The sequence below is a fragment of the Molothrus aeneus genome, chromosome 29 (genome assembly GCF_037042795.1).
Source record: "Molothrus aeneus isolate 106 chromosome 29, BPBGC_Maene_1.0, whole genome shotgun sequence".
Classification (NCBI taxonomy): domain Eukaryota; kingdom Metazoa; phylum Chordata; class Aves; order Passeriformes; family Icteridae; genus Molothrus; species Molothrus aeneus.
Window position 1 is genome coordinate 339,399 of NC_089674.1, and position 24,095 is coordinate 363,493.

The 24,095-nt window shown below is 65.7% G+C and overlaps 6 protein-coding genes across 8 annotated transcripts; 3 read left to right on the forward strand and 3 right to left on the reverse strand.

The window, feature by feature from the left end:
* The first annotated feature begins 60 nt into the window (after positions 1-60).
* VAMP8 (vesicle associated membrane protein 8) lies at positions 61-1,148 on the forward strand. Its single transcript, XM_066567425.1, has 3 exons — positions 61-139; positions 420-599; positions 943-1,148. The coding sequence occupies exons 1-3, from the start codon at positions 137-139 to the stop codon at positions 1,084-1,086; spliced, it is 327 nt and encodes a 108-aa protein (XP_066423522.1). The 5' UTR covers positions 61-136; the 3' UTR covers positions 1,087-1,148.
* Positions 1,149-1,852: 704 nt separating this feature from the next.
* LOC136567756 (vesicle-associated membrane protein 5-like) lies at positions 1,853-3,374 on the forward strand. Its single transcript, XM_066567462.1, has 3 exons — positions 1,853-1,956; positions 2,521-2,652; positions 3,040-3,374. Exons 1-3 carry the CDS (start codon positions 1,954-1,956, stop codon positions 3,262-3,264), a joined length of 360 nt encoding a protein of 119 aa, XP_066423559.1. The 5' UTR covers positions 1,853-1,953; the 3' UTR covers positions 3,265-3,374.
* An 836-nt stretch (positions 3,375-4,210) lies between these two features.
* On the reverse strand, positions 4,211-5,616 carry C29H2orf68 (chromosome 29 C2orf68 homolog). The gene is made up of 4 exons (XM_066567429.1): positions 5,442-5,616; positions 5,235-5,350; positions 4,927-5,066; positions 4,211-4,435 (listed from the first exon to the last, which is right to left on the reverse strand). Exons 1-4 carry the CDS (start codon positions 5,552-5,554, stop codon positions 4,313-4,315), a joined length of 492 nt encoding a protein of 163 aa, XP_066423526.1. The 5' UTR covers positions 5,555-5,616; the 3' UTR covers positions 4,211-4,312.
* A 135-nt stretch (positions 5,617-5,751) lies between these two features.
* USP39 (ubiquitin specific peptidase 39) lies at positions 5,752-10,192 on the forward strand. The gene is made up of 12 exons (XM_066567460.1): positions 5,752-6,079; positions 6,395-6,464; positions 6,552-6,646; positions 6,917-7,053; positions 7,214-7,366; positions 7,560-7,785; positions 7,961-8,038; positions 8,112-8,179; positions 8,658-8,989; positions 9,438-9,573; positions 9,652-9,738; positions 9,840-10,192. Exons 1-12 carry the CDS (start codon positions 5,752-5,754, stop codon positions 9,888-9,890), a joined length of 1,761 nt encoding a protein of 586 aa, XP_066423557.1. The 3' UTR covers positions 9,891-10,192.
* Positions 10,193-10,347: 155 nt separating this feature from the next.
* On the reverse strand, positions 10,348-14,693 carry SFTPB (surfactant protein B). Its single transcript, XM_066567202.1, has 7 exons — positions 14,645-14,693; positions 14,172-14,317; positions 13,670-13,738; positions 13,492-13,578; positions 11,670-12,032; positions 10,464-10,568; positions 10,348-10,383 (listed from the first exon to the last, which is right to left on the reverse strand). Exons 1-7 carry the CDS (start codon positions 14,691-14,693, stop codon positions 10,348-10,350), a joined length of 855 nt encoding a protein of 284 aa, XP_066423299.1.
* Positions 14,694-15,846: 1,153 nt separating this feature from the next.
* Positions 15,847-23,700, reverse strand: MXD1 (MAX dimerization protein 1). Of its 3 annotated transcripts, none has more exons than XM_066567435.1 (6): positions 23,628-23,700; positions 23,443-23,539; positions 20,634-20,663; positions 19,541-19,655; positions 18,704-18,863; positions 15,847-18,622 (listed from the first exon to the last, which is right to left on the reverse strand). In XM_066567435.1, the coding sequence occupies exons 1-6, from the start codon at positions 23,698-23,700 to the stop codon at positions 18,438-18,440; spliced, it is 660 nt and encodes a 219-aa protein (XP_066423532.1). In that variant the 3' UTR covers positions 15,847-18,437. The 3 variants fall into 3 exon arrangements, with proteins under 3 accessions (XP_066423532.1, XP_066423531.1, XP_066423530.1); XM_066567434.1 differs by having other exon boundaries at positions 15,847-18,625; XM_066567433.1 differs by having other exon boundaries at positions 15,847-18,863.
* Between the last annotated feature and the right edge of the window lie 395 nt (positions 23,701-24,095).

The following is a 24,095-nucleotide window of genomic DNA, read 5'->3' on the forward strand; positions in this document are numbered from 1 at the left end:
CCCGCCCTGACCCCGCCGCGCCCCCGGCCCGCCCCGGGCCCGCCCCCCGGCGCTGCCGCCGCTCCCGGAAGCCCCGGGCGGGCGGGGCGGGTCCGGGGCCGCCGCGGGAGCGGAGCCGAGAGGGGCCGGACGGACCATGGTGGGGACGGGGCACCGGGGGGCACGGGGGCGGCACTGGGGGGCACCGGGAGACACCGGGGAATGGGTACGGGGGGCACCGGAGGGGGGTACAGGGGTCCCCGGGATGTGCGGGGGCTCCGGGATGTGCGTGGCGGAGCAGCCGGGGTGGCACCGGGGTTTGTGGGGTGTCGTGGGGGGGTCCTGGGTACACGTGGGGTCCCGGGGATGCCCCCTGAGCCCTGCCCGGTGTCACAGCCGGGGGTCCCGGGGGTGTCCCTGAGCCCTGCCCTGTTCGACAGGCGGGGGTCCCGGGGGGTTCCCCCGTGGCAGACGGCGCGGGGGGCTCGGGGCGCGTGCGGGCGCTGCAGCAGGAGGTGCAGGGGGTCACCACCATCATGAGCCAGAACCTGGAGAGGATCCTGGCCCGGGGGGAGAACCTGGAGCAGCTGCACAGCAAGAGCCAGGACCTGGAAGCCACGGTGAGGGGGGCACGGGGGGCGTGAGGGGGGCATGGGGTACCTGCATTGGGCACAGTGTCACCAGGGTGGGCAGGGGGCCACCAGGATGGGCACGGGGTCACCAGGGTGGGCAGGATTGTCCCCAGAGTGGCAGGGCTGTCCTCAGGACCTCATCCAATGTCCCTGGGGTGGCAGTTGGGGTGCCCAGGTGACAGAGGTGTCCCCAGGGGCTAAGGGCTGTCCATTGCATGGCATTTGGGTTCTCCAGGCTGTCAGGGCTGTCCCTGGGGTGGCATTGTGTTGTCCCCAGGGTGTCAGGGCTGTCCCCAGGGCTGTCCCCAGTCCCTGAGCACTGTCCCTGCAGTCGGAACACTTCCGCACCACGTCGCAGAAGATGGCCCGGCGCTACTGGTGGAAGAACGTGAAGCTGCTCATCATCCTCGGCCTCGTGGGCGTCATCATCCTCATCCTCATCATCCTCCTGGCCACTGGCACCATCCCCACCTAGAGCCACTGTCCCCACGGGGACACGGCCACCCCAGGGGCCAAATACAGACAGGAGGAGAGACAGCGGGACTTGTGTGTGTGTGTGTGTGTGTGTGTGTGTGGGTGGGGGACACGGGGAACACGGGGGGGACACATGGGGTGAGATGGGCATGGGGACATGGGGGGGACACAGGGGGACATGGGGGGACATGGGGGGACACATGGGGACATGGTGGGGGACACAGGCATGGGGACATGGAGGGGACAGGCATAGGGACACAGGAATGTGCGTGGGGACACGGTGGGGACACAGGCCCCAGGGATGTGGGGACACTGACGTGGGGTCACGAGGGGGACACGTGTGGGGACACTGGCATGAAGGGATGTGTGTGTGTGTGAGGGGGGGGTGGTTTTGTGCCGTGCCAGGCACCAAGGGACAAAGGACAGACACTGTGGTGGCACTGCCACCCTCGGAGGCTGGGGGGGGGGGGGAGAAGGGGAGGGGCAGGGACGGGGAAACGGGGGGGTCCCGGGGGTCCCCAGGGACCCGGACACGGGGTCCTGGTGTGGCCCCACATCTGCGGGGACCTGGGCACAGGGGGACAGGGGGACCTGCAGGGACATGGGGACAGGGGGGACAGGGGGGACAGGGGGACATGGGTAGGGGGCAGTGGGGGCTCCCGGGGAGCCCTGTCCGGGTTGTGGCCGGGGTGTCCCGGGTTGTGTCCCGGGTTGTGGCCGGCGTGTCCGGCACTGCGGCCACTCGAGGGTGGCGGGGGGGCGGTCCCGGTCCCTCCCGGCGGGGGCGGCCGCTGTGGCCCGAGGCCGGACGGGTACAGGAACGGGCGCACCGGTACCGGCACCGAGCCCGGCCCGCGGTACCGGGACCATGGTGAGTCCCGGCCGCCGCTTTCGCTTTCGCTTTGCTCGGGGCAGAGCGGGCTGGGGGCCGCGGGAGCCGCCGGGCTCGGGATCCCCCGCTGCCGGTGCCGGTGCCGGTGTCGGTGCCTGTCCCGGTCCCGGTCCCGGTCCGCCCCCGGGCTCCCCCTGCCGAAGGGAGGGACGCGGTCCCCGGGGCGGTGGGCGGGGGCCCGCGCGGGACTTTCCGTGTCCCCGTGTCCCTGAGTGTCCCCCGCAGCCCTGGTGTCCCCGCAGTGCCCGTGTCCCCCCCGGTCCCCATCCTCCGGTGGCCCCGTCCCCACGGTTTCCCGTCCCCGAGGTCTGCGCGTGTCCCCCTCGCGGTGCCATCGTCCCTGCGGTGTCCCCACGGTCAGGCTTTGTCCCCAGGCTGGTTCCCGGTGTCCCCATGTCCTCCCCGGGCCCGTCCCCGTGGGTTGGTGTCCCCACGTTCCCCCAGTCCCCGTGTCCCCTCCGTGTCCCCTTGGCCGCAGCGCCCACGTCCCCGGTGCTCCCCCCGTGTCCCCCCGGTGTCCCCACGGCGTCCCCGTGTCCCCAGGCGGGGCTGGAGCGGTGCCAGCGCGAGGCCGAGGAGGTGGCGGAGCTGATGCGACAGAACGTGGCCAAGGCACTGGAGCGGGAGGGACACCTGGAGCAGCTGCAGAGCCGGGCCCAGGACCTGCGACAGGCGGTGGGACACGGGGGGGGACACCCAGAGCTTGGGGAGTCTCTGGGGACACACAGGGGCTGGGGACACTGGGGGAGCACAGGGGACACTGTGGGGACAGAAAGGGGTGGGACACTGTGGGGACACACGGGGTTGGGGGACACCCAGGGGCTTGGGGACACTGTGGGGATACACAGAGCTTGGGGACACCAAGTGCTTGGGGACACTCTGGAGACACCCAGCCTGGGGAGGCGCGGCTCCGGGGCCACAGAAGGGCTGGGGGTGTCTGTCTGTCTGTCCCCACATGTCCCCCCAGCCCCTGAGCAGCCCGTGGCACTGTCCCTGTCCCCTGTCTGTCCCCTGTCCCCTGAGCAGCCCGTGGCACTGTCCCTGTCCCCTGTGTCCCCCCAGAGCGAGGCCTTCACCCGCACCACGCGCACGGTGACGCGGCGCCAGCGCAGGAGACACCGGCGGTGGCACCTGGTGGCCCTCGGCCTCGGCCTCCTCCTCCTCTTCATCCTGGGGCTGGCCCTGGCGCTGGCCCTGGCACGGTCGTCCCCCGGGAGTGTCAGCAGCACTGTCCCCACCCCGCAGGGCGGCACCGAGCACCCCCCCAGCACTGCAGGGACCCTGTGAGAACAGAGCCCGAGGGACCCCAATGGACAATAAAGAATCGGCAAATAAACGCCAGGGCTTTTGGGGACACCTGCAGTGGCAATAGGCAATATTGTCACCCTGCAATGACACTAACAAACCAGGGGCACATCCTCGAGGGGACCCCACAACCAATGAAACTGCAGAATCTGCTCTGAAGAGACCCTACAACAAAAACCCAGCCAGCTCCACTCGAGGGAAACACCACAGCAAGCACAGGAGCTCTTTGGGGAGACCTGAGATCCCAAACCAGGAGAATGGACTTCAGGGAGACCCTGCAATAAATGAACACCAGGATCTGCTTTGGGATGACCCTACAAAAGTTAAGAATCCAGAATCTGATACAGAGATACCCCACAATAACCAACCAGGAGAACAGAACCTTGAGGAAACCCTGCAATAAATAAACACCAGGATCTGTTTTGAGGAGACCCTACAACAAATAAACACCAAGAGCTCTTTGGGGAGACCCCACAAAAACAGAGCAGTGGGGTGAGCTCCAGGGTGACCCCACAAAAACAGAGCAGTGGGGTGAGCTCCAGCATGACCCCACAACAACAAAAGGCCCTGACATAACAAATGAACCCCAGAACCCACCCTGGGGACACCCCACAACCCACAGAACCCACCCTGGGCACACCCTGGGCACACCTGGCCTTGGCCCCAGGTGCCACCAACCTGGGCTGGGACAGGAGGGGACACAGAGAAGACCCTGGGGTCACAATGGCACCTGAGGAGGGGACTCTGGGCACTCCAGGGAGGGGACATGGTGGCACCTGGGAGGGACCTGGCAGCCAGTGTCACTGCAGGGGCCACCCCACCTGGGCTGCTGAAGGGGACAGGTAGCACTGTGACACCTGGGGACCCTCAGGTGTCACTCCTCCCTCCCCACACCCCGTGCCTCAGTTTCCCCAAGCAGTGAAGGACATGGAGCCTCGCAGCACCTTTATTGACACCGGGGGGGGGGACAGCAGGGTCCCGGGGGGTGGCAGTGCCCGGGGGTGGCAGTGCCGGGGCTGTGCCAGCAGCGTCACCCCGTGCCCCGGCGCTTGCTGAGCTCGTCCTGCACGCGCTGGCACAGGGCCCTGCGCAGGGGGGGCTCCAGGGGGCTGTGGGCACACACCCGCCGGGTCACCTCCTCGGCGCTGTCCCCCTGGGAGTGGCGCCGTGTCACCCGTGGCACCAGGTAGAGGAGCCTGCCGTGGCCCCACACCCGGGGGAGCCCATGGGGTGACCCCATTGCCCCCGGGGAACCTCCGTGGCACCCCCCCTGCCCCATGGACCCCCAGGGCACCCCCACTGCCCCATGGACCCCCACCTAGGGCATCCCTACCTTCCCTAGGGACCCCCACCTAAGGCATCCCCACTGTCCCTGGGGAACCCCCACTGCCCCACAGAACCCACCCACGGGACCCCCACCGTCCCTAGGGACCCCCTGGCCACCCCCGCTGTCCCCGGGGACCCCCGACCCCCCCCCCCCCCCCCGGTACCCCCACGGACCCCCCAGGACCCCCCCTCCCACGATGTCCCCTGTCCCATGGGACCCCCCCACCCCAGCAGCACCCACGGCAGCTGAGACCAGCGGCCCCCCAGCCCCATGGGTACCCCCATCCCGTTCCCCGTTCCCCGTTCCCGGTGCCGCACCTGGTGCACGATCACGGCCGTCACCCGCCCGTCGTCCCCCTCGTACTCGAGGCAGAAGAGCCGCGGTCCCCGCGCCGGTTCCGGGGGGGCCCCGCTGCCCTCGGGGGGGGGCCCCGCGCTGGCATCGCCCCCGGGCCCGCCTGCGGCACCGGCACCGCCTCAGCGGGGGCACCGGGGCGGCGCCCCCAATTCCCCGGTGTCCCCATCCCCAATCCCGGGGGTCCCCAGTCCCCGGCTGTCCTCATCCCCACCCCCGGTTCCCCCCGGTCCCCCCGGATTCCCCCGGTCCCCCCGGTGCCCCCGCTCACCGCCCCGGTGCGGCCGGTACACCTGCTGGTCGGGCCGCCGGGGCCGCGCCGGGCCCGGTGTCAGCCTCGTCCGCGCTCGGCCCCGCGCCTGCCGCACCGCGCGGTCGTACGCGTCCCTGTTACCGGCGGGACAGCGGGGTTAGCGGGTGAGGGGGACCGGGAGCACCGGGGATGAGGGTCCCGGGAGGGCCGGGCCAGTGCCGGTACCTGGCGAGCTGGTTGCGGCGGATGTGCCGCACGAAGCCGTGGCTCATGTCCAGCCGTCCCCCCGGCCGGCAGCGCCAGCCCGGGGCCGCCGCTGTGGCCGGCGCGGCCTCCATCCCGGTACCGGCGGCGGGGTCGGTACCGGGGCGCGGCGCCTTTAAGAGCCCCGCGGGCCCGGCCGCAGCCGCCAGGGGGCGCCGCATCGCGCAGGCGCGGTAGCGCCTCTTCCCGGAGGGGCGGCCGCGCATGCTCGGCGCACTTCAGACGGTTTTACCTCGCGCCGCGCATGCGCACAGTGCACAGCGCCGCCGCCATGTCGAGCCGCGGGCGGCGGGACCGGGAGTCCCGGGAGCCCCGTGGGGCCTCCGCCGCCAGCGCCTCCGCCCGCGCCTCCTCCCGCAGCCGCCGCGACGCCGACGGAGAGCGCCCGCGGGGCCGGCGGGACGCGGAGCGGGAGCGCGCGCGGCGGGAGGCGGCGGAGGCGCTGCCAGTGGATCTCGCGCGCGTCAAGCGGGAACCGGGCACCGGCACCGGGAGCAGCGTCTGGGGCGGCTCCGGTACTGCCGGGCCCGCCGCGCCCGTGCGGGTGAAGAGGGAGCGGGAGCCGGATGGAGACTCCGACCCTGAGCCCGAGCCCGCCGGTGGGGACCGAGAGGAACGGATGGGACCGGATGGCTGAAGGAACACGGGACTGTGGGGGGGTTCTGGGGGATGTGAGGGGCGTCTGGGGTGTGAGAGAACATTGGGGGTGTCTGGAGGGGACACTGGGGTGTCTGGGGGGCTTCTGGGACCGGGGGGTCCTGGTGACCTGAGCTCAGCTCTGGGCAGGGTTTGAGGGCACTGGGGGGAGCTGGGGCTCAGCCCCAGGGAGGTGTCACAGAGAGGGGCTGGGGGGGATCATCCTCGTGGTTTTGGGGTCCTGTACCCCCATTTTCACATCCTCCCACCCTCCCCAGTGCGTTATGGGCGCTTCGACCCCGAGGACCAGCGCAGCCGGCACTGCCCCTACCTGGACACCATCAACAAGTGGGTGATGGGGGTGCTTTGGGGTGCCCCTGGCCCCGGGGGTCCCCCTTGCTGTCCCCCAGCCCCCTGACACCGCTGTCCCCTCAGGAGTGTCCTGGACTTCGACTTTGAGAAGCTCTGCTCCATCTCCCTGTCCCACATCAACGTCTACGCCTGCCTCGTCTGCGGGAAGTACTTCCAGGGTGAGAGCCCCCTCTGGGGCTGCTGGGGCATGGGGACAGCCAGGGGACACCTAGGAGTGATGGGGGACGCCACTGGGGACAGCCAGGGGTGATGGGGGCCAGCCAGGGGCAGGGTGGGTGCTGGGGCAACTCGGGGACCCTCCAGAGGGCACAGCCCCCCAGACGTGCTTGGGGACCCTTTCTGTGCCCCTGCCTCTGGCACGGTGCCCGGTGCCATCTCCGGTGCCCGGTGCTGTCCCCGGTGCCATTGTGGTGCCCGTGTCCCCGCAGGCCGCGGGCTGAAGTCGCACGCCTACATCCACAGCGTGCAGCTGAGCCACCACGTGTTCCTCAACCTGCACACGCTCAAGTTCTACTGCCTGCCCGACAACTACGAGATCATCGACTCCTCCCTCGAGGACATCACGGTGCGGGCACGGGGGAGCACAGGGGGTTTGGGGGGGATCTGCCCCAGAGCTGAGGGGTTTGGGTTGGGATCAGTTCTGAGGGGCTCAGGCTGGGATCTGCCCCAGCTCTGAGGGGCTCAGGCTGGGGTCCCCCATCTCTGAGGGCTCTGTCCCCCCGCAGTACGTGCTGAAGCCCACATTCACAGCCCAGCACATCGCCCACCTGGACAAGCAGGCCAAGCTGTCCCGGGCCTACGATGGCACCACGTACCTGCCTGGCATCGTGGGGCTCAACAACATCAAGGCCAACGACTATGCCAACGCTGTGCTCCAGGTGACACCAGGGTTAAAGCCAGGGTCCCCAAACCCCTCTGTGGGGCCGCAGGGATCATCCCCACCTCTGGATCCTTTCCAGCTCAGGCTGTTTGAGATTCCCCACTCGCAGCAGTGCAGAGTCTGCCCCAAACGCCCCCCAGATCCCCTCCCATGGGGGTCCCGGGGCTGAACCCCCCCTGCTCTGCCCCCAGGCCCTGTCCAACGTGCCTCCCCTGAGGAATTACTTCCTGGAGGAGGAGAACTACCGGCGCATCCAGCGCCCGCCCGGGGACATCATGTTCCTGCTGGTGCAGCGCTTCGGGGAGCTCATGAGGAAGCTCTGGAACCCCCGGAACTTCAAGGCACACGTGTCCCCCCACGAGATGCTGCAGGCCGTGGTGCTCTGCAGCAAGAAGAACTTCCAGATCACCAAGCAGGGTGGGCTTTTGGGGGTGCAGGGCTGGGGGGTAAAGCTGGGTTTGAGGGAAAGAGCTGGGCCTGGGAGGTTCTGGGTTTGGGGGCTCGATTTGGGGGTACAGGGCTGGGTCTGGGGGCTCAGTTCACGGTTCAGATCCAGCAGGATCCAGGCTCAGCTGCAGCTGTGCTGTTGCAGGGGATGGGGTGGAGTTCCTGTCCTGGTTCCTGAACGCGCTGCACGCGGCGCTGGGCGGCACCAAGAGGAAGAAGAAGAGTGAGTGGGGGGAGGTTCTGGGGGGGCCCTCGGGGGCTGCTGTGCCCCCACTGAGCCCCCCTTGTCCCCCCAGCCATCGTCACCGACGTGTTCCAGGGCTCCATGCGCATCTTCACCAAGAAGCTGCCACACCCTGACCTGGTGGGACTGGGGGGGAATGGGGGGTCCTGGGGTGCAGTGGGGGGTGCCAGTGTCCAACGGGGTCTGCAGGGGAGCGTTGGGGTGCAATGGGAATGGCAGGGTCAGAAAAAAGGGGTGTCAGGCTCAGGTGGGGTCTGGTGGGGAGCAGTTTGGGAGTGCTGGGGTTCTAACATGGGGTTCGGGTCAAATGAGGAGTGTGATGGAGTTAAACGAGGGCTGGGGGGGTATTGGGGTATGGTGGGGGGTCTTTGGGTACAACAAAGGGGTTTTAGGGTCTCGTGGGGGTGGAAAGAACAAAGGAGTGGTGGGAAGGTCCAGTGGGGTGATGGATCCAAGGGGGGCTATGGATCCAGGGGGGTGTTGGGTCTGGTTGGGGTGTGATGGATCCAGCAGGGCTGATGTGTCCAGTGGGGATGTGGGGTCCAGGGGGGCTGATGTGCCCCTCGGGGCTGCCCTGTGCCCCATGGGGTGCCCCCAGCCCGCCGAGGAGAAGGCGCAGCTCCTGCAGAACAGCGAGTACCAGGAGCGCATGGTGGAGTCCACGTTCCTGTACCTGACCCTGGACCTGCCCACGGCGCCGCTCTACAAGGACGAGAAGGAGCAGCTGATCATCCCCCAGGTGCCCCTGTTCAGCATCCTGGCCAAGTTCAACGGCAGCACCGAGAAGGAGTACAAGACCTACAAGGAGAACTTCCTGAAGCGCTTCCAGCTGACGCGCCTGCCGCCCTACCTCATCTTCTGCATCAAGCGCTTCACCAAGAACAACTTCTTCGTGGAGAAGAACCCCACCATCGTCAACTTCCCCATCACGTGAGCCCTGGGCAGGGGGCTGGGGGCATGTGGGGAGGCTTAAAAGTGTCCAAGAGGAGATTGGGGCTATCTGGGGGGGTTGAAGGCAGCTCTAGGGGGTTTTAAATGCCTGTGAAGTGCTGGAAACATCTAGAGGGGCTTTGGAAGCACCTGAGCCAGGGGAGTAGAAGTGTGCAGGGATTTGAAGGTGTCTAGGGTGGTATGTGGGTGTCTGGGGGGCCTTTGTAGGCATCCAGGTGGGCTTTGAGGGGCTTTTAGGCATCAGAAGGGGTTTGAAGGCACCTGGGGGGCGTTTCTGGGCACCTGGAGGTGTCAGGGTGTTGTAACATCTGGGAGGAGGAGGAGGATGTAGATATCTGAGGGGTGTGCTGGGCATCTGGGGGGACTGCAGCAGTCCAGGAGGGAAGGGAGGCCCCTGTGGGTGTCTGAGGGCGCTGTGGGTGCCCAGGAACGTGGACCTGCGGGAGTACCTGTCCGAGGAGGTGCAGGCCGCGCACTCCCACACCACCTACGACCTCATCGCCAACATCGTGCACGACGGGAAGCCCTCGGAGGGCTCCTACCGCATCCACGTCCTGCACCACGTGAGTGTCCCCTCCCCGGGGGGCTGGGGGGCCATGGGGACCCCCGGAGTCACCCCGGCCCCTCCCGGGTCCTGGCAGGGCACAGGGAAGTGGTACGAGCTGCAGGACCTGCAGGTGACCGACATCCTGCCCCAGATGATCACCCTGTCCGAGGCCTACATCCAGGTGAGAGGGGACCCCACAATGTCCTGTGACACCCCCCCAGTGTCCCCTGACATCCCCAGACATCTCCTGGGCCCCACCAACCCCCTTCTGCTCTCCTGCAGATCTGGAAGCGACGCGAGGAGGACGAGACGAATCAACAACAAGGAGCCTGAGAGCCTCGGGGACGCCCAGAAACCGCCTGGGGACACCCAAACCCCCTTGGGGACACCCAAAACACCCTGGGGACACCCAAAACCCCTTGGGGACACCCAAAACACCCTGGGGACACCCAAAACCGCTTGGGGACACCCCCAGCTCCCCCTCGGGGGTATCCCCAGCCCCCTAGGGGTACCCTGAGACCCCTTTAGGAGCACCCCAAGCTCCCCCGTGGACACCCAGACTCACAGGGACACCCCCAGTCGCCCCTGGAGCTGTGTGCATGCCAGTAAATGCCTCCCACTATTTTTGTAACTCATTTTCACCTCTTCTCTTCTTTGGGTTTGGGGGGTTTGTGGCTTCTGCTGCTTCCTGTGACACCCCCCAGCCCTCACCAGGCCCCCAAACCCCAGACGCTGAGGCAGAGCTGCATCCAAGCTTTATTGGGGAAAGCGGGGGGGTCCTGGTGCCCCCCTAGAGCCAGACGTGGTCCTTGCAGTGCTGCAGGGCCTGCGGGGGGCCCGGGGGTCACTCGGGGTGCAGGGGGTGCCAGCCCCCGTGTCCCCCGTGTCCCCCGTGTCCCCACTCACCTGGCAGCGCCGCGCCGCCTCCGGGCCCGAGCACCAGAAAATGGGGCCCAGGGCACAGGGGCCCAGGGACAGGGACAGCGCGGGGACAGTGGCACCCTTGGGGTCCTGGGGGGGGACACAGCCATGAGGGGCTCCCCCAAGGGTGGGGACACCCCCAGGAGCCCTCCCCAGGCTGTGCCTTGTGCACTCTGGCACTGTCCCCTGGAGGGATGGTGGCACTGGCTGGGGACCTCAGTGTGTCCCCAGGGGTGACAGGGCTGGGACAGCCCAGGATGTGTCCCCAAGGGCTGTGACAGCCCAGGATGTGTCCCCAAGGGCTGTGGCACTCAGGATGTGTCCCCAAGGGCTGTGACACTCATGATTTGTCCCCAAGGGCTGTGACACTCAGGATGTGTCCCCAAGGGCTGTGACAGCCCAGGATGTGTCCCCAAGGGCTGTGGCACTCAGGATATGTCCCTAAGGGCTGTGACACTCAGGATGTGTCCCCAAGGGCTGTGACACTCATGATTTGTCCCCAAGGGCTGTGGCAGCCCAGGATATGTCCCTAAGGGCTGTGACACTCAGGATGTGTCCCCAAGGGCTGTGACACTCAGGATGTGTCCCTAAGGGCTGTGACACTCAGGATGTGTCCCCAAGGGCTGTGACACTCAGGATGTGTCCCCAAGGACAGTGACAGCCCAGGATGTGTCCCCAAGGGCTGTGACAGCCCGGGATGTGTCCCCAAGGGCTGTGACACTCATGATTTGTCCCCAAGGGCTGTGACACTCAGGATGTGTCCCCAAGGGCTGTGACAGCCCAGGATATGTCCCTAAGGGCTGTGACACTCATGATTTGTCCCCAAGGGCTGTGACACTCAGGATGTGTCCCCAAGGGCTGTGACAGCCCAGGATATGTCCCTAAGGGCTGTGACACTCATGATTTGTCCCCAAGGGCTGTGACACTCAGGATGTGTCCCCAAGGGCTGTGACAGCCCAGGATGTGTCCCCAAGGGCTGTGACACTCAGGATGTGTCCCCAAGGGCTGTGGCACTCAGCTTTGGGGCTGCCCTAGCATTTGTGTCCCTGGCATGGCTCCCGGGGACCGCGACACTCGGGGGTGTGTCCCGAGGGCTGTGTCACTCCCGGCCGTGTCCCCTCGGTGTGGTGCCACCCTGGGGTGCCCTGTCACCTCCTCCTGGGGACCGTCCCGCCCCGTGTTCCCCCTCACCTCCTCCCTGACACAGTCTGCCAGCCGCACCACGATGGCCTCCAGCGCCCAGGGCGGTGGCAGCGTCCCCTCGCGCTGGCTGTCGCCGCTGTCGCCGCTGTCGCCGCTGCCGCTGCAGGCCAGGAAGAGGCGGCAGAGCCGGCGCGGCCCCAGGCGGCCCAGCAGCCCCTCGAGGGCCAGCGCCGCGTAGCGCTCGGCCAGGCACTGGCAGGCCCCGGCCAGGGGCAGTGGCAGCGCCCGGCACAGCCCGGCCACCGCCGCCGCCACCGAGTGCACCGGCACCGCCGCCTCGGCCCGCGCCACCAGCGAGCGGCACAGCCAGCACCGCGGCAGCGGCAGCGACAGCGGGGACAGCCCCGAGCCCTGCGGAACAGGGGACAGTGCCGGGGACAGGGGACAGTGCGGGGGACAGGGGACAGTGCCGGGGACAGGGGACAGTGCGGGGGACAGGGGACAGTGCGGGGGACTGGGGACAGTGCGGGGAACAGGGGACAGTGCGGGGAACAGGGGACAGTGCGGGGGACTGGGGACAGTGCGGGGGACAGGGGACACTGCCGGGGACAGGGGACACTGCGGGGGACAGGGGACACTGCACAGGGACAGGGGACACTGCCGAGGACAGGGGACACTGTACAGGGACAGGGGACACTGTGGGGGACAGGGGACACTGCGGGGGACAGGGGACACTGCCGGGGACAGGGGACACTGTACAGGGACAGGGGACACTGTGGGGGACAGGGGACACTGCAGGGGACAGAGGACACTGTACAGGGACAGGGGACACTGTGGGGGACAGGAGACATTGCACAGGGACAGGGGACACTGTACAGGGACAGGGGACACTGTGGGCGACAGGGGACACTGCCGGGGACAGGGGACAGTGCGGGGGACTGGGGACAGTGCGGGGAACAGGGGACAGTGCGGGGGACTGGGGACAGTGCGGGGGACAGGGGACACTGCCGGGGACAGGGGACACTGCGGGGGACAGGGGACACTGCACAGGGACAGGGGACACTGCCGAGGACAGGGGACACTGTACAGGGACAGGGGACACTGTGGGGGACAGGGGACACTGCGGGGGACAGGGGACACTGCCGGGGACAGGGGACACTGTACAGGGACAGGGGACACTGTGGGGGACAGGGGACACTGCAGGGGACAGAGGACACTGTACAGGGACAGGGGACACTGTGGGGGACAGGGGACACTGCAGGGGACAGAGGACACTGTACAGGGACAGGGGACACTGTGGGGGACAGGGGACACTGCAGGGGACAGAGGACACTGTACAGGGACAGGGGACACTGTGGGGGACAGGGGACACTGCCGGGGACAGGGGACACTGCCGGGGACAGGGGACATTGCACAGGGACAGGGGACACTGCGGGGGACAGGGGACACTGCCGGGGACAGGGGACACTGCCAGGGACAGGGGACACTGCGGGGGACAGGGGACAGTGCAGGGGACAGGGGACACTGCACAGGGACAGGGGACAGTGCAGGGGACAGGGGACACTGTACAGGGACAGGGGACACTGCCGGGGACAGGGGACACTGCACAGGGACAGGGGACACTGCCAGGGACAGGGGACACTGCGGGGGACAGGGGACAGTGCAGGGGACAGGGGACACTGTACAGGGACAGGGGACAGTGCGGGGGACAGGGGACACTGTACAGGGACAGGGGACACTGTGGGGGACAGGGGACACTGCCGGGGACAGGGGACACTACGGGGGACAGGGGACACTGCAGCCAGTGCTGGGCACTCTGTGTGGCCGTGCCCCGCTGCCACCCCGCCCCGCTGTCCCCGTGTCCCCGTACCTGCAGGTGGCTGCCAGGCCCCTCAAGGACGGGCACAGCCCCGGGCTCGGCACAGAGCTTCAGCTTGGTACAGACCTTCAGGGGGTCCTGCGGGGCACACAGAGTGACCCGGCTGTCCCCAGCCCCCCGGGGCGGCCACGCTGTGCCCAGTGGCACCTGTCCCCCTCCCCTGTGGCACCTCCACGGCCGATTGGTTGGAGATTTTGCGGAGTGATTCCAAGAGCTGCTGGCACAGGGCACAGGCGTCCTGCAGGAGAGGACAGGGGGACACGGGGACTTGGGGACACGGGGGTCTGGGACATTGGGAAATGGCCACAGAGGAGGACAGGGACATGGGGAGCATGAGGACATGGGGATGTGGTGGCACAGGGTTGTTGGGAGGTGGGACACGGGGACATAGGGACATGGGGGACATGGGGACATGGAGACGTGGGGGAATGGGGACATGGGGGAATGGGGGAATGGGGACGTGGAGATGTGGGGGAATGGGGACATGGGGACCGAGGGGGAATGGGGACATGGGGACCGAGGGGGATGGCTGGGGACTCGTTGGTGTGGGACCATGGTGGGAGGACTGGGATCCCTCTGGTGGTCTGGGGACATTCAGGGAGGGGGCACAGGGACAGAGGGAAGGGTGGAGGGACATCAGAGGGGTGCTGGGGACACGGGGGGGGTCTCACCTCACTGGGGGCGTCTCTCAGCACCTCGGGGGGCCCCTGGCCGAGGAGGGGGCAGCGCCCCAGGGCCCCGCAGCGCAGCGCCGTCACCCAGTCCTGGCACCGGGCAGAGGGGGGCGCCCCACAGCCCCCCCCCGGCGCCCCCAAACCTGCGGCCACGGTCAGGGGGGCCTGGCAGCCCAGGACCCCCCCAGGACACCCCCAGAGCCACCCCACCCCAACACCAGCCCTCCGGGGGGACCCCTCAATGAACCCTCCCCGTGCAGAACCCATGGGTGGAAGGGACCCCCCCAGTGACACCCCCATGCCCCAGCCACACCCCAAGAGGGGTCCAGACCCGCACCCAAGGGCCCCCTGCCCCCCTTGCCAGGGTCTGTGCCCCCGTCACTTCAGCACAGGGTCCTTGAGGGGGACGCGCAGCTCTGGGGGTGCCCCCGGTGTGGGGGTGCCCCAGGTGTGGGGGGCACGGGCCCTACCTGGGCTGGTCCCGAGCAGGGCGAGGAGCAGCGGCAGTGCCAGGGCCATGGCAGGGGACAGGGCTGAGCACGGGGACAGCGCTGCCGGGACCGAGCCCGCGGGCTCTTAAAGCAGGCGGGATGTGGCCGCTGGGACCGTGCCAGCTCACGGGGACAGGTGTGTCACAGCCACGGGGACACTGCGGGGCCGCCACCCCCGCCCTGCCACTCTGCGCTGGCCCCACGCCCGGGTCCCCATTCAAGGGCCCCGTGACCCCGGCAGGGCCCCCCTGTAATGTCCCCATGTCGCCACTGAGTCCCCAGCGCTGTCCCTGAATTCCCATTGGGGTCCCCCTGTCCCCAGTCTCCCACACCCCCTCAGCCCCCCCTGTCCCCCCGCCGCATCTCATCCCCCTCCCCTCTGCCGTGTCCCCTTTGTGCCACCACGGTCCCACACCCCAATATTCCCCCCGTGTCCCTCCTGTCACACTCCAATCCCCCTGGCCCCCTCTGCTCCCCTTCGTGTCCCCCCAAAATCCCCCACGGCTCCAACCCCTCATGTCCTCCCTTGTTCCTGTGTCCCCCATGTCCCCCGTGTCCCTGGTGTCCCCCGTGTCCCCCATGTCCCCACACCCCCATGTCCCCACACCCCCATGTCCCCGGGGTCCCCCATGTCCCTCATGTCCCCTGTGTCCTCCATGTCCCCCGTGTCCCCACACCCCCATGTCCCCCATGTCCCTCATTTCCCCTGTGTCCCCCACGTCCCCCCTGTCCCCAATCCCCCCCCGTCCTGCCCCTCCCTGTGCCCCCTGTCCCCTCCCAGTCCCTTCCCGGCAGGGCCCTCCCCGGTCCCCCCTGACCCCACTCGTCCCTCGAGAGCCCTCAGGGCAGGTGTGGCCCCACGGGCGGGGCACCTGGCCCAGGTGAGGCTCTGCGATGGCTCCCAGGTGCCCCTGTGTCCCCCTGTGTCCCTCTGTCACCTGTGTGCCACCCCCAGTGCCACCCTCCCACCCTGTCCTTGTCCCCCCACGGTGCCACCCCCGTCCTTGTGCCACCCTCGGTGTCCCCTCCCCTCCCACAGCAATCCCGGCTCTTTCGTAACCAAATAATTTATTTCCTAACAATCAAACAAGACAGAAATATCCATGGACACAGCAAAGATCTCCTAAAACACGGAATTCCTAAAAAAAAAAAAAAAAGAGAAAAAAAAAAAAAGAGGAAAAAAAAAAGCAAAACAAAAAAAGAGAAAAAAGCACCATTCTATTGGCTTGCCACGGGGGTTCAGCCCTGCAGTGGGATACTCATATTTTCATATTTACAGCAGGAACGGCTGGAAATGGGAGCTGAGCCCCTCCCAGCCGGGCTGGAGCCACTGCTTGGGGAGCAGAAAGAACAGAAAAGAAGAGGGGGGAAAAGCACAAATCAGAGGCGTCCCAAAGAATAACAAAGGAAAGCTTGAGTGGAGACGGGGGTGGCTCCGCTGGAAAAATCAAGGATGAAAAGAAAAGGAAATTTTGGTGCTTCCTGGGAGCTGGTGGTTTGGGATCTGCATTCCAAAAGGGAAAAGAAAGGAACACCAGCCCCAAAAATGGGGGGTGGGTTTGGTTCCCACCCGTCCGTGCCCCGATCCAACTCCCCCCACTCCCCGGATTTTTTATTTTTGTCACAACCTATAAAAAAGTCCTTCCTGCAGCTTATTTGATAGGAATGCTGGTGGATCAGTGAATTCCAGGAGAAGGCTGGCACCACCACTGGGGACCCGGGGAGATTCCGGGTTAGTGCAGAGTTCTGGGGGTCCTGGAGCACAGCCCCACAGTGCAAAGGGCTGGGAAGGGTCAGCCTGGGGCAGGAGGGGAAAAAAGGGGGAAAAAAAGGCATTGGGAACTCAGAAAGGCACGAACCTGCCAAAGCCCCTCATCTGTGCTGAGGCCAAACCTTCACAACGTCCAAAACCAACCAAAAATCAGCGTTTGGTACCTCTGGAAGGGCCTTCCCAGCGCTGGGAAGCACCTGCCCAGAGCTGGGATTCCCCAGGTGAAGGCAAAGCCACCCGAGCCAGGGCCCCAGCAGCTGGTAATCCTTTTTTTCTCTGTGTTTTCCACCTTTTGGCCTTTTTTTCCCTCTTTTTGGCGGTGCAGGGGGTTGAGCTCAGGTGCCCAGGGTCTGTGACAATGCCAGAGGGTGGAAAATTCCAGCAGCTTTGAAGGAAAATTGCTTGTGGTTTGTTTTGTTTTTTTTTTTTTTTTTTTTTTTTTTTTTTTTTTGTTTTTTGTTTTTTTTCTCTTATGAGCCAGCACATGGGAAAAAGAGCCAGAACCTGGAGAATTTGGGCAACTTGTGGGGCCTGTGGGTTCCCACTACCCCATGTGAGCCAGGAATGGGACTGGGGTATAGAAAGGAAAAAGAAAGGAGAGGAAAAAGGAAAGGAAAAAGGAAAGGAAAAAGGAAAGGAAAAAGGAAAGGAAAGGAAAGGAAAGGAAAGGAAAGGAAAGGAAAGGAAAGGAAAGGAAAGGAAAGGAAAGGAAAGGAAAGGAAAGGAAAGGAAAGGAAAGGAAAGGAAAGGAAAGGAAAGGAAAGGAAAGGAAAGGAAAGGAAACTGAGAAAGGGGCAAAGGGGAAGAGAAAAGGAGAAAAGAAGGGAAGGAAAAGAAAGAGAAGGAGAAAAGGGAAACAAGAAAAGGAAAAGAGGACAGGGATAAGGAGGAAAGGGAAAAAAAAGGGAAAAAAAAAAAAAGGAAGGGAAGGGGAAAGGACCCAGGAAAGAAGAAGCACCGGAGTCTCCTGCTGCCCATGCGCCCCCTCGCACTGCAGGGAGCCCTCGCTGCCTTCCAGCACCTGCAGCTCCTGAGCGGCACCGGCAGAGGGTCGGGGCTTTATCCCAGCCCCGTGAGCGCCCCCGGACCCCTCAGCCCGGCCTGGCCGGCTCCAGGGGCTGGAAAAGCGCCGGGACCAGCCCGAGGGGAAAGGGAAGGCGCTGGAGGCAGAGCTCTCCGCATCCCCACAAGCGGGAAGGGCTCGGAACGCTCCCTCCGGTGCGCTGGGGAACGAATCCGCAGCAGGGCTGGGAAGCCCCGGGCTGCCCTTCCAGGAGCCTGGGCCGACGCCGGCGGAGGCAGAGGGAGAATCCCGCGGGTTATTGCTGAGCAGAGGCATCATCTTTGTGCTGAAGGGGTGGAGAGAGGCCCCGGGCTCCCTCCGAGGTAGAAGAAGCTGTCCCCGAGAGGATGGGAAGGGAATTCCAGGGCTCTGGAAGGCCGTGCCACGCTCCGGGAGTGGCACAGGAGCCCACGGCTCTGAGCCTGCCCCAGCCAGGAACGCTCCGGGGCCGGGCAGGGCTGGCTTGGGGTCCCTGAAGGTTTAGAGTCGGGCGAGGCAGCCCCGACTGAGGCTGATCCCAAACGCTCCCGGCCCGGCCCCGCGGATGGGAACTCCACAAAGCACCGGCTCTGTCTTCAACCTGCTCCCAAAAACCCTCAGCTTTTCCTGAGGATGGAGGAGATGGGGAGCACCGGGCAGTGACAGCCTGGGGAGCACCCAGGGGAGGCTCCTGAGGTCGCTGCTATTGCCGGGACATTCCCGGCTCCTCCAGGGTGGGCAGAGCGGGGCGGGGCGGGCCGGGCAGAGAGGCCAACGGAGCCCCGGGAGCGGGCGGTGCCAACGGAGCCCCGGGAGCGGGCGGTGCCAACGGAGCCCCGGGAGCGGGCGGTGCCAACGGAGCCCCGGGAGCGGGCGGGCCGGCGGGGGTTTCCGTGCAGGGAATGCTGGCGGGGTCGCTGTCGCTGTGCTGGCTACCGGGATCCCGAGGGAAGAGCTCCCTAAATGCCCACGGGAAGCTTCCTGCTGCCGGCCAGCTTGGCGCGGGCGCCGCCGGAGCTGGAGTAGCCCTCGTCGCTGCCCAGGCTCTGCAGGCTGCCGCGCTCGTCCGAGTCGCTGGGGCTGCTGCTGCTCCAGTCCAGGTCGGCCGGGAGGTCGTCCGTGCTCTCCACATCCACGTCCATCTCTTCTGCCGGGGACACGGGGAGGGTTGGGGCTCCGGCAGGGCCAGGGCTCCCCGCGGCCGCGCCCCGGGGCGGGCTCTCACCTTGGTCCGAGTCGGAGCGATCGGAGGAGAGGCTGGAGCCGATGCTGTCGATCCTGACCCGCTCCATGCCCAGCTTCTCCAGCTGCCGCTGCAGGTGCCGCTGCTCCCGCTGCAGCTGCTCGATCTGGTGCAGGGCACGGCGCTCCTGGTCCTCCAGCTTCTGCGGGGAACACGGCACCCTGAGCCCGGGATTCCCTGGAACCACCCGGGATTCCCTTGGAACCACTGGGGACGGGGCACCCTGAGCCCGGGATTCCCTGGAACCACCCGGGATTCCCTTGGAACCACCCGGGATTCCCTGGAACCACTGGGGACGGGGCACCCTGAGCCCGGGATTCCCTGGAACCACCCGGGATTCCTGGCCCAATCCACCTCGGTTCCCAAGGGGCTCCCACCTTCAGCACATTTGGGATGTGGATGGAGCCATATGGATTCCAACCCTCCCAAGTCATCCCAGCCCAATTCAGAACTCCCCCAGTTACCCCAGCCCCATCCCGGTGCTCTCCCCATTATCCCAGCCCCATCCCAGTGCTCCCCCCATTATCCCAGCCCCATCCCAGTGCTCCCCCCATTACCCCAGCCCCATCCCAGTGCTCTCCCCATTACCCCAGCCCCATCCCAGTGCTCCCCCCGTTACCCCAGCCCCATCCCAGTGCTCTCCCCATTACCCCAGCCCCATCCCAGTGCTCCCCCCGTTACCCCAGCCCCATCCCAGTGCTCTCCCCATTACCCCAGCCCCATCCCAGTGCTCCCCCCGTTACCCCAGCCCCATCCCAGCCCATGCCCCATACTGGAACGCTGCTCCCAGCTCCCAGCCCGGTGCCATTTAGGGCTCACCTGGATGTGGAGCCTGGCCCTGGTGAGCAGGCTGAGCGTGGTGTGCCGCCCGGCCGCTGCCCCCAGAGGCACCAGCCCCTTCAGCCTCTCCAGGCACAGCCGGAGCTGGGCGCGCCTGCAACGGGAGCACACGGCAGCCTCAGCTTCCCAAAGGCCATTCCCACCCCACTGCTGGGGGAAATGGGGGTGCTGGGGGCTAAACCCCACCGGGAGCATTCCCAGCACCCATGGATTCCAGAAACTGGGAGAGAATGCAGCCAGGCAAAAGGAAAAGCTCCTGGATAAACCCTGCTGGCTGCTGGGGGGATCCCAGGCAACAAAATGCCAATGACCTCGTGATTCTGGGTGAGAAAATCCACTTTTGGTCATTCTCCCCCATCTCAGGAGGGCTGTGTGGCTCCTGCCCAGGCTAACACCCAGCTGCACATCCCTTGGGAGTGCTTCCTTTCCCTATTTTTAGTAGGAACAGGGTGGTTTTGGATACAAAAGCCCCAGATCCCTGCAGGAGCACTGGCTGTTCTCCAGGAATCCTCCCTCTTCCTGTAACATCTGGGTTTTCTCTGCTTTAACAGGTTAGTGCGAGAGGGAAGCTCCAGCTCCTGGAGGAAATCCCTTTTTCTGCTGAAAAAAGCAGCAGATCCCAGTTTCCCTGTGCCCATTCCCAACCCCTAGATGTAGGTCAGGTCCTTGGGAAGGGGTTGTAACACCCATCCCTGAGCCACCTGATCCCGGGCAGCTCCAAAGGGATTTTGCAAGGACCTGCTGGTCTTGTTTGGGATATGCTGGGAGGGAACAGGGATTTCCTCACCCAAAGGGCCTCGGGATGGCAACACAGCCAAAAAAAGTGGGATTTACTCGGGGTAAATCCCAAACTCCAGCTGGCTCAATGATGAGCCTGTGAAAAGATAATTTTCCTGAATAAGCAGGGCTGTGGAGATGGAGCTGGTTCCCAACAACCAAGGACAGGGAATGCTTTAATCCTCGGCGTCCTTTATCCCCTTCCTTCCCTCCCAAGCCATCTCAGGATGGTGGAACACCCCTGGAAAAGCAGCAATTGCCCCCAGCCCAGCTCCTGACACCCCCTGGCACTCACCTGTTCTTCTCCATCTCATTGTGCGTCGACCTGGAAGAGAAGGAAGAAGTTATTAACTCCTCTGGCTGATTAGGGATTAGCACTTGGGATTAACGTGTGGGAATTAGCAAAGGCTCCCTGCAAAAGCTGCACACCCGGGGGGCTCCCAGAGCTCCACACCCAGGCACGGTGAGTGCCAGTGACAGGGTCAGGAACACCAGGAAATGGGATTTCAAACCAGACACTCCTGAGCTTTAGAGCTGGGCTTGCATCAACAGCTCATCCCTGCCCCTCACCCCAGGAATATAAAGTGGAAAAGCCTTCCCTGTGTCCAACAGCACCGAGCAGCTCTGGAGGAGCCCCCAAACAAATTAAAAGCACAACAAATCCCCCTGAAGCTCCCCAGTTCCACAGAGCTGGGAAGAGGAGGAAAACAAGCCAGGGTTGGCTTTCCCTCCTCTGAAATCCAGGAGGAGGCCACAGGAGCTGCTTCCCTGCCCTGACTTCCTGACACCTCCAGAGGCTCCACTCCAGTTTGGGGGAAAATGTTGTTATGAGCCTGAAAATATAAACTGGGAATAACCCAGAGGCTGCGTGGATGGGGATGTCCACTGGGATGGCCCTGGGGGCTCTGGGAGTGCTGGAAAAACAAGGGATGCCACCAAAGAGAAAGGCAGGGATGTCACTGAAGGGAAAGCCAGGAATGTCACCAAAGGGAAAATGAGGGAATGTCACCGAAAGGAAAAGCCAAGGATGTCACCAAAGGGAAAATCAATGATGTCATCAAAGGAAAATGAGGGATGTCACTAAAGGAAAACCAGGGATGTCACCAAAGGGAAAGCAGGGATGTCACCAAAGGGAAAGCAGGGATGTCACCAAAAGGAAACCAGGGATGTCACCAAAGGGAAAGCAGGAATGTCACCAAAAGGAAAGGCAGGGATGTCACTAAAGGAAAACCAGGGATGTCACCAAAAGGAAAGGCAGGAATGTCACCAAAGGGAAAGCAGGGATGTCACCAAAGGGAAAGCAGGGATGTCACCACCACAGCAGCGGGAGATGCTCTCCGAGGTCTCCTTCCCTTTTCCAGCCTTTCCTGAAGGATCACCCTGCTCCAGTGGCTTTTGGACCCCATCTCCCACGTGCCCAGAATTGTTCCATCCCAGCAGGGACACTTCCCAATCCAGGGGACTCTCCTGGCACACTGGAAGGGCTCAGCCCCTGGGCAGGGTCTCCTTTCCATTTCTCCCTGGATAAACGTTTCACACCCAGCCCTTTACCAAGGGGCTGCCATGGGCTGCAGCTTTATGAGTTTTTTCCTTAATTCTAAATTATCCAAACACTTCCTGAGCACAGGTACAGACAGAGGTGAAGCTCCCATCACCTCCACACCCCTTAATTACAAATCCCTCCTCTTTTCTGCCTGGATCCTTCCTGGAATGGCTCTTTTCTCTTCAGGACTTGCATTCACCATCACCAATATTTAGGGGGTCAAAAAAAAAGAATGGGTTCATGGATTTAAATTCTGGATGAAACAAACAGGGACAGAGGGGATGGCAGCCTCACCCCGGGGCAGGTGGAGCTCCCACATCCTCTCCAGAGCCACCTCATGCCCACAGAGCCACTGCTTTGGATCCCCAGCACTCTGAACCTCAGCTGATCACCAGCTTTCCCTTCAGAATGTGTCGTTTTATTCCTGAAAACCCCAGCAGACCGACCCAAAGCGAACCAAATATCCCCGGAAGGAGCCCGCAGTGAATCCGGGCAGGACAAAGCCCCGGGTTCCCCGGAGCCCGTGCGATTCCGCCCCCCGAGGGGCTCCCGAGCCCCGCCCCGGCCCCGGGGCACCGGGGAATCGCCACCTGCCAAAGGTCGGGGCGGCGGCGCCGCGCAGACGGGAGCGCTCCCGAGCAGGAAAAGGGTGACAGATGTGCTGCCACCAGCACCCGGCTCCTCCCTGGCACCTCGGGGACGCGTCGCGATGGGGCTGCTGCCCCCACAGCGTCCCCGCGCTGGGGACACAGCCCGGAGCCAGCGGCAGCGGAGGGTCCCGGCGGTGGGGAGGGGATTGGACGGGTGGGATGAAGGCTCCGGGCTGTGGGTTTGCCCCTGGAATTCAGTGTGGGTTCTGCAGCTTGGAGAAAAGAATTTAAAGCCAGCGGGGAACGAGGACAGAGGGACAAGGGGAGGCTCTGGGAGGGTTTGGGGTAATTCAGGAGGTGACAGGGGGGCCCCTCCAGCCCGGGCCGGCTCTGTGACAGCAGGAGCTCTCCGGGCCGGTCACCCAGGGACAGGAAGGTGCCACCCACGGTGTCACACCCGCTGACAGGTGGACTTTGGTGACAGCAGAGCCCCACCCAGGGCTGTCACACACCCAGCGACAACAGGACCTGCCCGAGCCGGGTCACCCCATGGCAGCACGGTCTGTCACACAAGCCGGGGACAGGAGGTGCCCCCGGCACTGTGACATCCCCAGGGACGGCGGGGGGCCCCGCCAGAGCCGGGGTTACCGGGGAACCGGCCCGGCCCCGGTGCCAGCGGGGACAGGACTCCCCGGGCCCGGGGCACACTTGGGCACAGGGGACCCGTCAGGGACCGAACAGCGCCATGACAGGAGGGTCCCCCGGGCCTGTCGCACCCCCGGTGACAGCGGGAGCGGGGCGGTGACCCCGGCCCGGCCCGGGAGCCGCGGCCTGACCGGACACGGAGCCCCACGGGCCTGTTCCCCCGCCCGGTGCCAGCGGGGGCTCCCCGGGCCGGGCCGCGCGGGACCGGAGCTGCCCCGGCCGGGCCCCACAACGGCCGGGCCCCTCCGGGCCGGTCCCCCCGTCACCTGCCGCCGCCGCCGCTCCTCCGGGCCTTGGCGCGGCGCCGCGGGGCCTCGCCGTCCTTCCCGCCGGGCCACAGCGAGGCGTAACCGTGCTCGGCTTCTGCGGAGACACAACGGCGGTCGCGGGTCACGGCGGGGCCCGGCCGGGGGCGCCGCCGGGGGCACCGCGGGGGCGGCGCGGGGGGTACCTCGCTCCCGCCGCTCCAGGAACTCGGCGGCCTCCAGCAGCATCTGGATGCCGAGGCGGGGGGGGGCGGCCATGGCGGGGCCGGGACGGGCCGCGACCGGCGGCGGGGGGGAGCGGCGGCCTCTGCCCGCCCCGAGCGCCGCTCCGCCAGACCCCGCGCGCGCCACGCCCCCGCCGCCGCTCATTGGCGGAGGTTGAGACAGGCCCCGCCCGACCCCGCCGCTGATTGGAGGATGAGGAGGAGGCCCCGCCCAGCGCCTCCACGAGCGGCGGAGAGGGAGCGTGGCCGCGCCTGAGGACACGCCCTCCGCTCGCTGCTATTGGACGAGAGCGCCACGCCCTCCTGCTATTGGCCCGACCCTTCCCTGGCGGGGCCCCGCCCACACAACGGGCCCCGCCCCGTTGGCCGCACGCTCTGCCCTGACTCACTTCCTGCCGCTCAGCCAATGGCGAGGCCGGACGGGGGAGG